This window comes from Phoenix dactylifera, chromosome 6 (genome assembly GCF_009389715.1).
Source record: "Phoenix dactylifera cultivar Barhee BC4 chromosome 6, palm_55x_up_171113_PBpolish2nd_filt_p, whole genome shotgun sequence".
Taxonomy (NCBI): Eukaryota; Viridiplantae; Streptophyta; class Magnoliopsida; order Arecales; family Arecaceae; genus Phoenix; species Phoenix dactylifera.
Genome location: NC_052397.1, coordinates 8128618 through 8143661, shown reverse-complemented (window position 1 = coordinate 8143661; position 15044 = coordinate 8128618). Strand labels below are relative to the sequence as shown.

The 15044-nt window shown below is 38.0% G+C and overlaps 1 protein-coding gene across 3 annotated transcripts in view; it reads left to right on the top strand.

The window, feature by feature from the left end:
• The window catches only part of LOC103716174, a 29650-nt gene that overhangs the window by 13163 nt on the left and 1443 nt on the right, over positions 1-15044 (top strand). For 2 of the 3 annotated variants that reach the window (XM_039127364.1, XM_039127363.1), the window contains exons 12-20: positions 789-952; positions 1446-1566; positions 4639-4863; positions 4950-5140; positions 12187-12354; positions 12448-12553; positions 13237-13377; positions 13494-13658; positions 13743-13943. In XM_039127364.1, coding sequence (XP_038983292.1) covers positions 789-952; positions 1446-1566; positions 4639-4863; positions 4950-5140; positions 12187-12354; positions 12448-12553; positions 13237-13377; positions 13494-13658; positions 13743-13943 — 1482 coding nt within the window. The remainder of the gene's footprint in view (positions 1-788; positions 953-1445; positions 1567-4638; positions 4864-4949; positions 5141-12186; positions 12355-12447; positions 12554-13236; positions 13378-13493; positions 13659-13742; positions 13944-15044) is intronic. The other variant, XM_008804077.4, reaches the window with a different exon arrangement.

Here is a 15044-nt window from a genome sequence, read left to right as displayed (position 1 = left end):
TCATGTGGAAGGAGTGTTTGTTGGAAGGCTGTGATCCTGTTACATGTCATGCATTGAAATGGTATGCTGTACCGGTCGGTACCGGGCATACCGTATCCGTACCGATGGGTACCAGTATCGGTGTGCCAATGTCGATACGCCTAGCATACCGCATACCATATCGTACCGACACTCGGTACACCTATACTAGTGCGGCACCGGTACGGGGTTCGGTACCGGTAGGGGGAACCCTGATTGAAATGGTATTTAATGGATGATTGCAATCCTATCAACTAATTAAATGTTTGTGTCTGGTATCTATCTATATTATTGCTGTAGAATTATCATAAAATGGAATGCTCATGACTGTTTCAGCATGGGTGTGATCCTAGATACCAATGTAGTTTTTGAGATATTTGATCAGTGTTTTTTTTTCCCAACATTTAGTTGGTTATAATATGATTTTTGGTGTCACTTTCCAAAATATTATCTTAAGATATAGAATCTGGAAGGGTTTGCTTACTAGAGAAGGGAGTATACTTTTTGGATTTACATCTTAAGGGTGAAAGGTATCTTCACACAAGGCTTTTGCTTAGATTAGATGCAGTAAAAATTTTTAACTCCTGATTTCTGGGATTAAAGGATGTCTTTTTCTTGATGTTGTCTACTTATTGGCTTACTTTTCCTTTGGATGCTATTAGTGTCTTGGCTGTGAATAATCATTGGCTATAATGAACTTTCACTTTCTCTTTTTTCGTATTATGTTGCTAAGATTCCAAACATTTTGGTGCTTTTGCTTTGTATTGCAGTACGGCTCTGTTGCAGAAACAGTGGCTTATGATATAGTCTTGGAAGTTGCAATGAAAGCTCAACATTTTCAACAAAGGAATCTGTTGCTGCATGGACAATGGAAATGGCTACTGACAGAATTTGCCTCCTACTATGGTGTTTCAGATGCATATACCAAACTAAGGTACTGATCAGATAATATTTTCTTTTTCCTGTGAAATAAGATTTTGATGGACCCACCCCTCTGCCCCCCTCTCAAAGGAAGAAAAAGGACAAAACAAGCATTCCCACCATCAAACTTTTTTTTACCTTAGCCAGCAAGTATTATTGAGTAGGTATGATTTGATTAAAGCTTAAGATCTTCATGACTGTCTCAAATTTACACTGACCTTTTAGGAATGGGTGCTCTGCTCTTGAACTGAGCACCTTCAGGAAAGAGAGGGGTCAGTGTGAACTTTAGAACGCCAGTTGGCAGTAGCATGGCCTTACTGGACATCTTTGTAAAAATCATACAATATGAAAGCAACAGCTTAAAGTTACATTAGAATTGGAAGGAGTCTAGAACTTTTCATCAAAGGTGGTTTAATGTTAAGAAATCAATAGAATTTTATGCCGATTCGTGGATTTATCTTTTAATATAATGTATGCTCATAAGGTTGTTATTTTATGATTACCAGATACCTTTCTTATGTCATGGATGTGGCAACCCCTACAGCAGACTGTCTCATGTTGGTTCATGATCTGCTACTGCCTGTGATTTTGAAGAGCCGTAGTAAGAATACATTGAGTCATCAAGAGGTATTTATTTTCTTTATTGGCAAATATGGAATTTTTTGTATATTATTCCACCCACAAAATATTATGTCTAGAATCAAATGCAAGATTTTAGAAGCTTTCTGTAAATTCCAGAAGTTTCCTATAAATTTTGGAGATGAGTATTGTGACGCCTCAAATTCAGGACATAACACAACCATGTTACCGAGGGGTACAACCCACGATAACACAAAGCCAACCATTATTTTTAGCTTCCAAATCCATCACAAAAAAATAATAATAATTAAAAGTTCAATTTCATCATCCATTAAATAAAACCAATATTGGTTCAGAGCATTTAAATCCAAATATAAATACCAAATCCATAATCCTCAATATTTAGAAAATCATTAGCTATATATTCATAATCAATTAAAATACTAAAATTCTTCAACAAAATTGCCAAGCTTGTTAGCGCAAACTCTAAGCCTGGACCATCCTTCATTTCTATTGACCCTATTCGTCTAGAGAGAGATAAAAATAAAAATAAAAATATGTGAGCGACACAGTTTGGTAAGTAAATTTTTCACTATCTCACCGGATCAAACATAAGTTTTTGCATGAATCGATGCATCATAAAGTAAAAATAACAATTATTGCAAGATACAATATTTTATAGTATCATATGATAAAGTAAGTCATAAAGTCAATAATGCATGCAATATCATCAATACGTCATAAACATGGTTCTAGGTGTATAGCATCAATAAAATCATAAATAATGTATATATCATTGATCCAATTATGACTCTCAGACTAAATGCTATGATTATTATTATACATGTGATAGGGTCGTAATTGATAAAATACCAACTACTATTACCCGCTGGCAGGGTCGTATGCCAACTACTATTATCCACTGGCAGGATCGTATGCCAACTACTATTATCTGCTGGTAGGGTCGTATGGAACTGAATGTCGATCTACCCCACTTTCAGGGGCCATACATAGCTATCTAAGAGCCTTTTACCATAGTTCTTAAAACAAGTTTTTCTTAAGTCATATTTCTTTAATCATATTTTCTTGGATCATACATGAATAAGCATTAAATGGCTTTGTCGAGTCCATAGTCCATAAATAAGTGTTTAATAGTAGAATAATCATGAAATTATTTTTTTATAACAAAAATACTATTTTCATAAATGTTAAGTTCATAGTTCTTTAACCAGTTATTAATATTAAAATATTCGTGGAACCATTATTTACAATAAATCGTAAGTTTCATTATATCATATGCTTGATTTTTAATTTTAAGAAAATATGATATCATTAACATTTAATATTATAAGTATAAAAAATATGTGAAAATTTGAAAACTAATAAGGAGCGTCAGTTACTTTCCTCTTTTGCCTTAAACTTTCAAACTTCACTAGATGAACCCGCTAAACCTATTTGAAGTCATTAAGAGTAAGATTAATATTTATTCAATAATTTTAATAGTATTAAAATAACAAGAAAAATGGAACGGTTGGCTGGATGATGGTGTTCAACTGCTCCCAAGCAGGTTAGGTTTGGGTGACTTGATCTATGAATCATATGGCATGAATTTGATCAAGGCCAAGATCATTTCAAGGGATTTGTCATTAATGAGTTTCAGGGATGCTCTATGAGACCGGAGGGATCGGTCCAATAAGCAGCTCGGGCGCTAGGGCAGCAGATCAAGGCCCTTTGAGGGGGGCAACTCGAGTCCATAGGATAGGGAGTTTGGTTCATGGATCTATGGGTCTTCTTAGAGAGAGAGAATAGAGAAAATAAGGGAGAGAAAGAAGAGAGATGGGTTGTCCCTCATCTTCTCTTTCTTTCTTCTTTCTTGGGAAATGGGGGAAGGTAAAGGGTGGACCGGTGGCTGTCGTGGTCGTGGTCTGGTGAGGTGGTAGCTAGTGGGGGTGGCGGGTGGTGGGGAGTAACCGGTAGCGGCAGCCCGCCGGCCGGCCAAATTCAACCCAAAAACATGGCCGAGAAGGGGCTTTATTGGTTTGGTCATTCTCGGATCCCAGCCTGTGCGCCGGCGGCCGGGGGTGTGGCTTCGGCCCGAGGTTGATGCAAGGAAGGGCCTAAGGCCCTCGGCGACGGTGTTCTCGATTTCTGGCAAAGCATGAGTGGCAAGCTTGGTCTGTGAAAACAGGGGAGCAGAAACTTAGAGAGAAAAAAGAACGGTTTTCGAGGGCGACACTCGGCCGGGGTGGCACGTCGGCCACCGGAGGAGCACCAGGTGGAGGATTGGGTTGAGGGGAATCAGGGTTTTTATAACCCTCGGTGAGAGGGGATAAGCTTGGATGAATGGCAGCATTTGCTGGCCATTCACCGGTTGCACCTGCCCCAAACGGCCGCCAGCCGTTAGCACTGGCCGTGCCTCCCCGGCTGCCCCTCAACGGTGGCCGTTTGGGATGATCGAGGAGGGGATCCCCTGCTTCAATCCTTCTGTTTTTTTCTATCCGATGGGAGCTTGGGCCTAGCTCGGGTCAGGCCAGTCTAGTGGACCATGTCTTGACCGGGCTATCACAAGTATAGGTTACTTTGGTTCTTTTTGTTTCTCATCAATATTATTGACTGCATATTCACGATTTTGGTTCTGTTTTTGTCATTAACTTACATGATAGATTCAGATGTAAAAGATAGAAGTATAGAACACTGTTTTAAATCCTTAAATATGAGCGTGACCTAGTTTGCTCTTCTGGAGACCTTTTGGTCTTTCCCTCTGTATATAAAATTCTAAAGATGATTCATAGTACACTGTGGTTCCTGCGCTGTTACTCTCATACAATAGATTTTTATTTGTTATTTAGAATTTTCCCAGGACATTTTGGCATTTTCTGAATTTTTTAGATGATTGTGAACTACTCTAATAATATATGTCTTTATCCATCCTTGTAGAAAGACTTTGAAAGTATTATTCCGCACATTAAATATAGAAATTACATCATTTCTGCTTCTTGATTCTTGATTCAATTTTTATATGAGTACACCTTTTTACTGGTTTTAGCTAGTTTTAAATAATGTCAGTCAATAACTATGTGGATTATGGAGTAACATGAACTATTGTTGGTGCTTCAATAGAACTGCATTCTTGGAGAAATCGAGGAGCAGATCGAGCAGATTCTAGCTATGGTTTTTGAAAATTACAAGTCCCTGGATGAGTCTTTACCATCAGGAATGGTGGAAGTTTTTAGGCCTGCTACTGGGACTCCAGCTCCAACATTGGTACCTGCTGTAAAGCTGTATACTCTTCTGCATGATATTCTAACTCCAGAGGCACAACTAAAGCTGTGCAGTTATTTCCAGGTTCTGGAATCAAACAATATTTTATGAAGCTTCCTATACTGGAAATTAAGAACACATGTTTTACTGAAATTCCATTATGTGCCCAGGCTGCTGCAAAGAAGAGGATGAGGCGGCACTTGGTTGAAACTGATGAGTATGTTGCAGGCAACTGTGAAGCCAACTTGATGGATGTTGTGACCATTTCTACTGCTTACCAGAAGATGAAATCACTCTGCTTAAATATCCGAAATGAAATTTTTACAGACATCGAAATCCATAATCAGCATGTGCTCCCCAGGTAGATCTTTTTCTCCTTTTCTCTGTTTCCAACCAGCCAATATTGTAAGCTGGAGTAGCCTTGTTGACAGGTAAGCGCATTCAATGTTCTTTTGTTCATTAATGTTGTTAACAAACCTGTAAAGGACATGTTTCTTATATGTTTCGTTGCATCTGGTCTTCTCTTACTGACCTTGTTTGTTACTGATATAGCAGTCCTGGCAAAACAATTTGTTTTTTCATATCTATTCCTACTGCATACTTAGTTTTATTTTTTATCTACTGGAACCTTGTTTATCTTTGTGTTTACTGGATACTATACGTCTGAATGAGTGATAATGGAATGTTATTCTCAATATTGTCACTTAATGCGGATGCTGTGATAAGGCTAAGAATTTGAGGAATAAAGTATTTTGCATGGTGCCTTCTACTGAGTCCTATTTTAGCAAGAAAAAGATGTAGGAATTTAATTTGTTGTTTTTTTAATTTGTGTTACCTAGACATTTAGAAGTTTGTAGATGCTCATGGTGCTGTATCTGCAAGCTGTAAGCCATGTGGTTCATGCCCCACATAAAAAGCAGATATTTTATACCACAAAAGGGCAAACTATAAGTGGTACTACTGTACTAGGGTTGGTGGAATTGTGCTGGCTTGTTCCAGTTTCATGCTTTACCATTTATCTTAGCTCTTCAAGGCTTTAAATACATTCTTTATGTAATAGAAGTTGGATGATAATCTTCCAGTGAATATATGTATGGACCTGGAGAGACCTCTCAAGCACAATTTAAGAATTTGTCAGACCTACATGTGCTAAAGGGGGTATTTTGAGCAATGGCTGTTCAATACCATATAAAAACATATTAAATTATGTTTTACATGAGTCTAAAATGGTGTCAAATGAATATCCTTCTAAGCGAGTGAATATTCTACAATTCAAAACTAGATCATCGCATACAAAAAAAAAAAAACCTATTTAGAATCTTAATGGACAACAAATTTTATTGTATCTTATGCCAAAATGCGGAATCTACTTACATGTTTCTTTAAGTTCATATCTATCTCTCATACCTAGCCTGGAACCTAGCTTAATGAAATTGACTTTGCCCGAAAACCTGTGTAAATGTTAGTCAATGCATCTTTGCGACTTGGTTTAACTTTCTATGGACTATATACCGGTTAATCTACTATGTTTATTTTCCCTTTTTATGATTTTTTGTGCAATTGCCATAATATCAAATGAATGAAAACATCATGAATCATATCCAATTTTTAAGAAAATTTTATGGCAATTAAAATTTTATTTTGACCATGTCAATGATCTCATTGTTGTGATTGCTTTCTGGCATTTTTATTAGATGGAAATCCTAGCGAAACACAATACGTTGTTGTGGATTGTCTCTGTGTAATTTTACTGGAATAGATTTTATTTTGATTTGTTCACTTGAAATAAAAGTATCAATTTGCAAGCGAAAAACCATGAACTTAAAAGGAAAATTCTGATATAAAAGAAATTGATAAACAAGTTGAAACCATGACTAAAGAGGCAGTTGGTTAACACAAAATCGTAGGCCTAAACAAACGAACAAAAGTAAAAGAACGTGAGAAAATATATTCTATCGTCCGCAATAACCATTCTTTGAGGAAATCTTTTGAAGATGCTAATGGCCGCAATAGCTATTAAGTTGCATGTTTTCCTCGTTTTATTGCCCATGGGTTAGGACCGAAATATTAGTGACCATGTCAACCCTTGGGAAAATGATGAGAAGACTCTTCTCAAAACAAAGGTGTCGAACTCTTCTATTTTGTAATGGTGCTTTCCATATTTCTCAACTTATGGAATTTTTGAATTGCTACCTTAATTCTTCAGCTCTTCTAACTTTCTGTTGAATAATGGGAAGCCAATGGCGAGCCGACTTTAAACTTAAACCATGATGACTTATTATTATATCCATCAAGCCAATGTCCTATAAAGGCAAAACAAGTAGGTCTTAATCCTATTACTTGCAAAATAGCTTACCATCTTATGAAGCTTTGGAAAATCTATCAATCAGTAACTTCACCAAGATTTTCTCCCTTTGTTTTTTTGTTTTGCTCTTTTCTTCGTCTATATTTCATTCATCTGGTTGGATCATGGTTGGGTTAAAGAATGGAGATACCCTTGGGGATCAATTTGGGCCTGCCCTAACTTGCGATGTCATATGTTGGGTTGGCTTAATATTTATTGGCTGAAGGTTTTAGTAAGGATTTTGGGAATAGAACCCCACTTGCAGCCCTTAGTATGCATCAAGGCAAGGATTAAGGATCTGGTCTATCTCACTGGTACCAAAATGGACAGGAGAGACTAGGTTCTGCGATGCATGAGACTCCAGGTCTCTCTAGACCAAGGCATCCCAATCTATCTTGGCAGCAATTGTTGTCAGTTGTGCCCCAGTGCTTCCGAAGGCTTGGTATTGGACAGATCGAAATGGTTATATCCTCACACTTGGATGGCTTAGCATCTTGGATGCTACTTTTTACTTTATTTTTATTGTTCTCTGTTCATTCATGTTATATTTCAGTCTAATCTCATACCATCTCATTATCATATCGACCCAACCCTAGATCAGGGCAGCCCCTGGTACCGGGATTTGAACCCTCACATTAAGTTTTGAAATCTTGTAGTAGGGCCATGTTTAAGTCACTTTTCGATACTATATGTGGAATGCATTCCTCAAGTATCTAGTATCTACATATGGTTTGCTAACATGGAATTCACCCTTGTTGATATGGATTGATATGGCCCATGACATTGGGTGGCATAGTTGACATTTCAAACATTAACGTAACTTAAGATTGTAATCCTGAGCATACTGTTGGGTTTTGGCAGTGGGTTGAATTGGGTCAAGTTGCATCTATATGAGATATACGTATTTTTGGGAAAACTTCTTATGCTAACCCACCAAGTTAACAAATAGCACTATTGCTCCAACTTGAACCCCACCTGTTTATTAAATTGTAAACTGATGCAACTTGTGACCTCTTTGATAAATTGGTTGGGTCGGGTTTTGTTGGAATGACGTGGCTAATCTGCTACCTTGATTCGACACCCTTAAATCCAATCTATATGATGAACCTGATAATAACTTGGTTAATCTATTAACCAATATTAATCCATTAATTTGACATCTAATTAACCTATTGCTCTTGAAGTTATTATTTCCATCTAAAGTTAGGTTAGTAATGGGTCACTTTAAGGTTCAGGTTGTAAGTGTGTTGATCTAGTCCAACTATTAAATGGAGGAATTTGGTTGAAGCCTCTGAATCCAGAGTAACCCATTTGATAAATGGTTCGGTTGTGTTTACATGTTATGAACTTAAGACACCCCAATTTCAAACCTGTTAACTTTGCATTGGGTTGGTGGGTTGGGCCAAGAAGTGTCACCTTTACCTGAACATGTATTTAAGTATTTTCTTTTACATATGTAACTTTTCTTGGTGGCTTTTACATATTTAGTATTGGAAAAAAGATTTAATGCTTTTTAGAAATCAACCTTTTGACATATTGGTTAATTTTTGCTTTAAACTTTTGGTTTTGGCATGTTTTATCCATTTGAAATTATCTCACAGTGCTAGAACATCTTATTTAGGGAAAGCCTTGAAAGCATTAGACAACTTCAAAATCTTTCAAGAGTTAACGATTTGCACATCAACATGTCTGCTGAAAAATGACAATCTTGATCCAAATAATGAAAGTTATTCGCCAACAATCAAAATCACAAAATATATAAAGTTACCTAACTGTTCTCTTTATAGTTGCTTTTGTGGAGTCATTGCATATCCATCTAACAATAACCAAATCAAGAAAATATTCCACTTCTTTTTGTTTATTCCTGTGGAAATGTTGTTTATGTTTGTAGTAATATGAGGAAAGTAATTGAGCTTGCGGAAACTAAATACCATCATGCCCAAAAATCAACATGACATACAAGCCAACTTAAGTGATGTTTGATATATCTATAGGTAAAAATATGGCCTGCCGATGTCAAGTGTCAGGCTCTTCATTGCAGTGTTAGGGTGTTTCCTTTTCTTTATGATTTTGTTTACTTAGTGCGATAACAAGAGTATTTGTAAATTCTCTTACTGGAATCAATCCTTAAATACTCAATAAATTGTAGGACAATGTCACTGTGTCGTGTACTTTATGGGATAACCAATGCTTAAAATTTATGCCATGTTTCTGTTTAACATTTAATTAACATTGAATTACTTTTTTACGGAATTTTGATGCATTTTTGTGAGAAAGGCCTTCTGACACATGATGAATTGCACCTTAAGCTTTTATATCCACAATTCTTACTTTGAATTTTTTTTTCGTATATTATTCTTAAAAAGTATAACTGAATTTTGGTTCATTTTATCCACAAATAAATTGAAATGATTAATATCTGAGGGAGGCATATGCTTATCCAAATAAAAAGAAAAGAAAAGAAGAAGAATATGTTGTCTGGGAATCTTGCAGTATTGGCAATGTGTTGCTCAACAAATTAACCATTGGTTCTATGTAATAACTGAAATAAGAAAGTAAATAACATTTTCAAGTATTGCTCCGCTTGAGTTATTAACTACTAATTCTATGTGATAATTAGTTGTAAGTCAATTTAAATTAAACCTGGAAAAGTAACTCTTTTTGGGCAATGCCTTGCTTAACTTGTTAACTACAAGTTCTATGGTATTAGATATTACTCAATTTAAATTAAACTTGGAAAAGTAAATACTTGTGTCTTAGTTTTTTTTCTTCTAAACTTTCTACCTGACATGCAAGGTTCATTGTATTGGTACCGGATATTGCACAGGTACCTTACCAGTATAGTACGATCGATATAGTACGATACACTATATAGTATAACTTCCTTATTGAGATCAGGGTCGGCGGAACCGTCCCGAATCGGGCGGTTTCGGCCATTTTGAGCCATACCGGCGGCTCACTGGTACAGTTTCGGCAATGAAAATGAAATCCGTTACTGGAGTTGGAGGAGAAGGAAAGAGAGAGAGAGGGCGGAAGGCCGACGGAGAGTGGTGGATGCCGACGGAGGGCCGGCGGTGGCCGCAGGAGGAGAGGCCGCGGCCGGACCCCTGTTTTGTTCTGCCACCCTCCGTCAACGTCCCTCCCTCTCCCTCCTTCCCCTTCTCTCTCTCTCTTTTCCTCTCCCATAGTCTGTGTGCCCTCTCCTCCATCAGTACAGGCCCGACACGGTCCATACCGACTCGTGCTGCTGGGAAACCGGTATGGTGCCCGGTACCGGTTCTGCCGACCTTGATTGAGATAGGGTCAAGGGACTCTTTTCTCACGGTTGGAATTGCAATAGGGCCGAACTGCTCGGTTCCACCCAGTACAAGCCGGTTCATCCTCTAAACTGTATTGAACCTCGGTACCATACTGGTACATTAGTGGTATGGTATAGCACATCCGGTTTGGGGAGGTAAGGATAGTACTGCAAACCATGGCGACGCATAAAATCTATATGAAGTAACTCTATCCTTTCTTGGACACATTATTTGAAAGTTAGCCTAATGGGACTGATTTATTTAATCAATCTTACACAAGAAATTTCAATTGCTCTCAATATCTCCCTATGAATAGTACATTTAAAGTTCGAAATTCGCTGCTGTATGTGAAGATTTGTAATTATTTCATCTAGTTAAGAAGCTTTAGTATGGATTTGTTCTGATGCATGTGTGAATATGAAGTTGTGCATTACTCTGTCACTTGTTGCTTGTGCATAATGCGTGAATGAGAAAGATTATTATAATGCATTGCTGCTGCACAGGACCAAACTTCCCCATGAATCCCCCAAGGCCACCCTCCAATGTTTTACACATGCACCAATAGCTTATAAAAAGATTGAAGGGTGTCACAAGGTTGATAGACATAAAACTGTGCTCCATGATACGCGACTGCTTTGCAATCATGTATTTGTAGAATTTGAGAATGGGTTGCAGTTTGATAAGAACTTGGCTGCATGCTTGCACAATTGAAGTATTTCATGTTATCATGATTTTATGCATGAGTTTTTTGACATGTCTTATGAGATAATAATTTATTTAAGGGACAATTACGTGCACTCCCTCAATTTAGGGCTAGTTTCACTTAGTACCCCTCAAGTTTAAGAAGATTCAAAGTGATCCTTCAAGTTAGTTAAGTGGTTCAATGTAATCCCATCGTCTAACTTTGTTTACCTGGAGTCATAGGATTTCATCTTATAATGGTCACGTGAGATTTTTAGGACTGAAATATCTTTGTGAGGAGTGGCTTAGATGGAGAGGAGGGATAAGGAGGGATGAGGCGGTTTAGACAAGACGAGGTGGTGTTGGAAGAGGAGGTGATGGTGGGAGTGAGTGGGGCTTAGATGTGCTGGGGACTAGGTTAGATGGAGAGGAGGGATAAGGATAGCAGCGGAGTTTAGAGAGGACATGTTGGAAGAGGAGGTGGTGGGAGTAGGTGGGTCTCGAGTGGGCCTTGGGTTTAGGTTTGATGGAGAAGAGGGATGGGGATGGCGGCGTGTTTAGAGGGGGAGGAGGGTGTGTTGGAAGAGGAGGTGGTGGTGGGAGTGGGTGGGGCTTAGGATTAGATTATATGGAGAGGAGGGATGAGGATGACAACAGGATTTAGAGAGGAGGAGATGTTGGAAGAGGAGAAGGTAGTAGGAGTGAGGAGGGATGAGAAAAATGGAAGAGAAGGCATTTTTTTGATAAATAAGCCATTTTGGTGAGGGCAAAATTGTCTTTTATGATGGTATTTTAATGGCATTGGACTTTAGATAAGGCTCAAGACTATATTGAACCACTTAACTAACTTCAGGAATCACTTTGAAACTTTGTAAACTCGAGGGGTACTAAGTAAACCTGTCCCTAAGTTGAGAGAATGTTTAAGTATTTTTTCCTTAATTTAATTAACATGTTCATTGTAGATTGGCATCATTTTCTATGGTTGTGAATAGAACTATATTAGATACTTATTCTTTCAGCATAAGTGCTCTTATTTCTATTCAACTTTACTATTAATATGTTTGTATTTATTTCTTATTGCAGCTTCATAGACCTTCCGAATCTATCTGCGTCCATTTACAGCGTGGAACTCTGTGGTAGATTGCGTGCATTCCTTGTTGCATGCCCTCCTACTGGCCCCTCACCACCTGTTGCAGATCTTGTAATTGCAACAGCTGATTTCCAAAAGGATCTTGCTAGTTGGAACATTAGGTAAATATTGTTCTTACTTTTATTAATTTATTATGCTGCTTATTTGGTTTTCTCAATATACTTTCCTTTTAATATGTTCTATTATCTTCACAGTCCTATTAAAGGAGGCATTGATGCTAAGGAGTTATTCCACCTGTATATTATATTATGGATCCAAGATAAACGCCTTGGGTTGCTTGAGTCTTGTAAATTAGATAAGGTAAGATATTTACATTTTAAGACATTTTCATGTGTGTATACATTTATGTCTGTCTCTGTGCATTATTTTCTTCAAATTTTTATGGAAACTTGTGTTCTGTCAATAAAGGCTCGATAGTTCAATTTTAAAATGATTAGTAACTGTCACATCTCCCATCAAAGTAATATCAGGACTCTCTTTGGTTCTGCACTTGTTGAATTGGCTTGGTCAAATTAAAGAAGTTCCAGTTGTCCAGACAATGGCAAGTTAAGTGTATTCAACACTTTCTAGGTCTGTTATGGTGTAAAATGGTGAATCAAGTCAATCAACACATGCTATTAGTATCATTGTCACCTTTTCCTCTGATAAGTAGATGCTTAATAAGGGATTTGCTTGAATCATATGCCTCATGGAAGCCCTAATCTCTTTAACTCTTGCTTTTTTTTTTCTTTCTTGATCACCCGATGCCATGTTTCTTCTTTTTGCCCTCTTCCTTTCTTTGAGTTTTTTTTCTTATTATTTTCTTCTAGGTTGATTGAGCTTTCCACAATTAATGTTGTCTTTTTTGCCCTGGAAATGTCTTTCATCCTTTAATTAATGTTGCTATAAATGTCATTGAACTCTTCTTTCTAAGACAGTGCATTACAGAATTGGTTATTAATATTGCACTTATGGTTCTTTTAATTTGGCTGATCATTGAATAGCAGGTAAAATGGTCAGGAGTTCAAACACAGCATATGACAACGCCATTTGTTGATGACATGTATGACCGACTGAAAGATACTTTGAATGAATATGAGGTCATCATATGCCGCTGGCCAGAATACACCTTTGTTTTGGAGAATGTATGTTTATTTTCTTAGACCCTCTGATTGTTTATTTTTGCTTTTCCATGTCCTATCAAATTTGACAGATCAGCCATTTTACAGCAATTTGTTTTTGTTGCCTTTATAATTTAAAGGCCATTGCAGATATTGAGAAGGCAGTGGTTGAGGCTTTGGAGAAGCAATATGCAGATGTGTTGGCTCCATTGAAGGATAGTATGACACCAAAGAAATTTGGCCTCAAATACGTTCAGAAACTTGCTAAGCGCAACTCAATCTCTCCTTATAATGTGCCTGATGAAGTGAGCTGTTTCCCTGTGCATTTTTACGCACCTTCAACATTTTGACTTAACTGTGGTCTAAGAATATGGATATTTTGCTTTCAGCTGGGAATTCTCTTGAATACTATGAAAATAATGATTGATGTTCTGCGACCAAAAATAGAGATGCAGTTGAAATCTTGGGGTTCTTGTATACCTGATGGTGGGGGTGTAGCTGCCGAAGATCGCCTGGGCGAAGTAAGTGTAACATTGAAAGCGAAGTTCAGGAATTACCTGCAAGCGGTTGTAGAGAAACTTGCAGAGAATGTAAGTATACAAGCAAACTCCTACATCCTTTTGACATTATTTCTTGATATTAGGTTGCTTTGGAGGACAATTTTGAAAATGTAATGAATTTTATCACTCTAGGCCCAAGTTTCACTCAGTTGCATGAATGCTAGAAGTCAAAAAGACAATCCAACCTATAGTATAGCATGGAACATGTGAGATGTTCAAGAAAATTTCTTTGTGGCCTTAAATAACATGCATGAGTTGTCTTTTTTTTATGGATAACATGATTTCCCCACGATGTCAATTGATGAAGCTATGAACATGAACCTAATTCCGTAATTGCTTGTATACTCTGTTTTCCTTCAGTACGCAAAACCGGACCTTCGTCCAACAGTTAGTTCTAGCTGTGAGGAATTGGAATAAAAAGTGGTGCACACGGTTTTGAGCACTTTTGTTTGAAGCCAACGGGAGCTGAAAAATTTCATTGACATTGTAGTGGTGATAGTCTCACCTTAGGCTATATGCTTTCAACTGAACCAAAATAGGGCGCATCTCTCAACTAGCTTGTTCTATCACAGCAAACACTGACTTTGCCTTGAGGAGAAATCTTGTTTCTGGGGTTGTTTAAGCTACTGGAGTGGTATCACTTCAACATCACCCGAGAGCTTGAAAGCCATGGAAGGCCTTAATGCTGCCTAATTGGCAGTACTCATAAGATTTGTTCCAGGCAAAGTTTAAATCTTGGTCTACTGTGCCGGTACCAAGCACCATACCGGTTGCTTGGCGGCACGAGTCGGTACGGCCCTACACTATGCCGTGTTGGGCCTGTACTGACACAGCAGAGGAGGTGGGGGAGAGGGCGACGAGAGAGAGGAAAAGAGAGAGAGAAGGGGGAGAGAGGGAGGGAGGCGGCGAAGGCCGACACTTGGGCAGTAGGCGGAGGCCTTGGTCGTTCTCCTATTTCGTTCGAACAGGGATTTAGCTGCTAAATTTTTTTATGATTTTTAAGTAAAGTCGGCAAGTTTTATTTAAAAATTGCGAAATATTTTAGCGGCCGAACCCCTGTTTCGAATGCAGGAGAATGGCAGGCCTCCGCCTGCTGCTTAGGCCTCCGCCGGCCCTCCGCCGGCCTCCCTC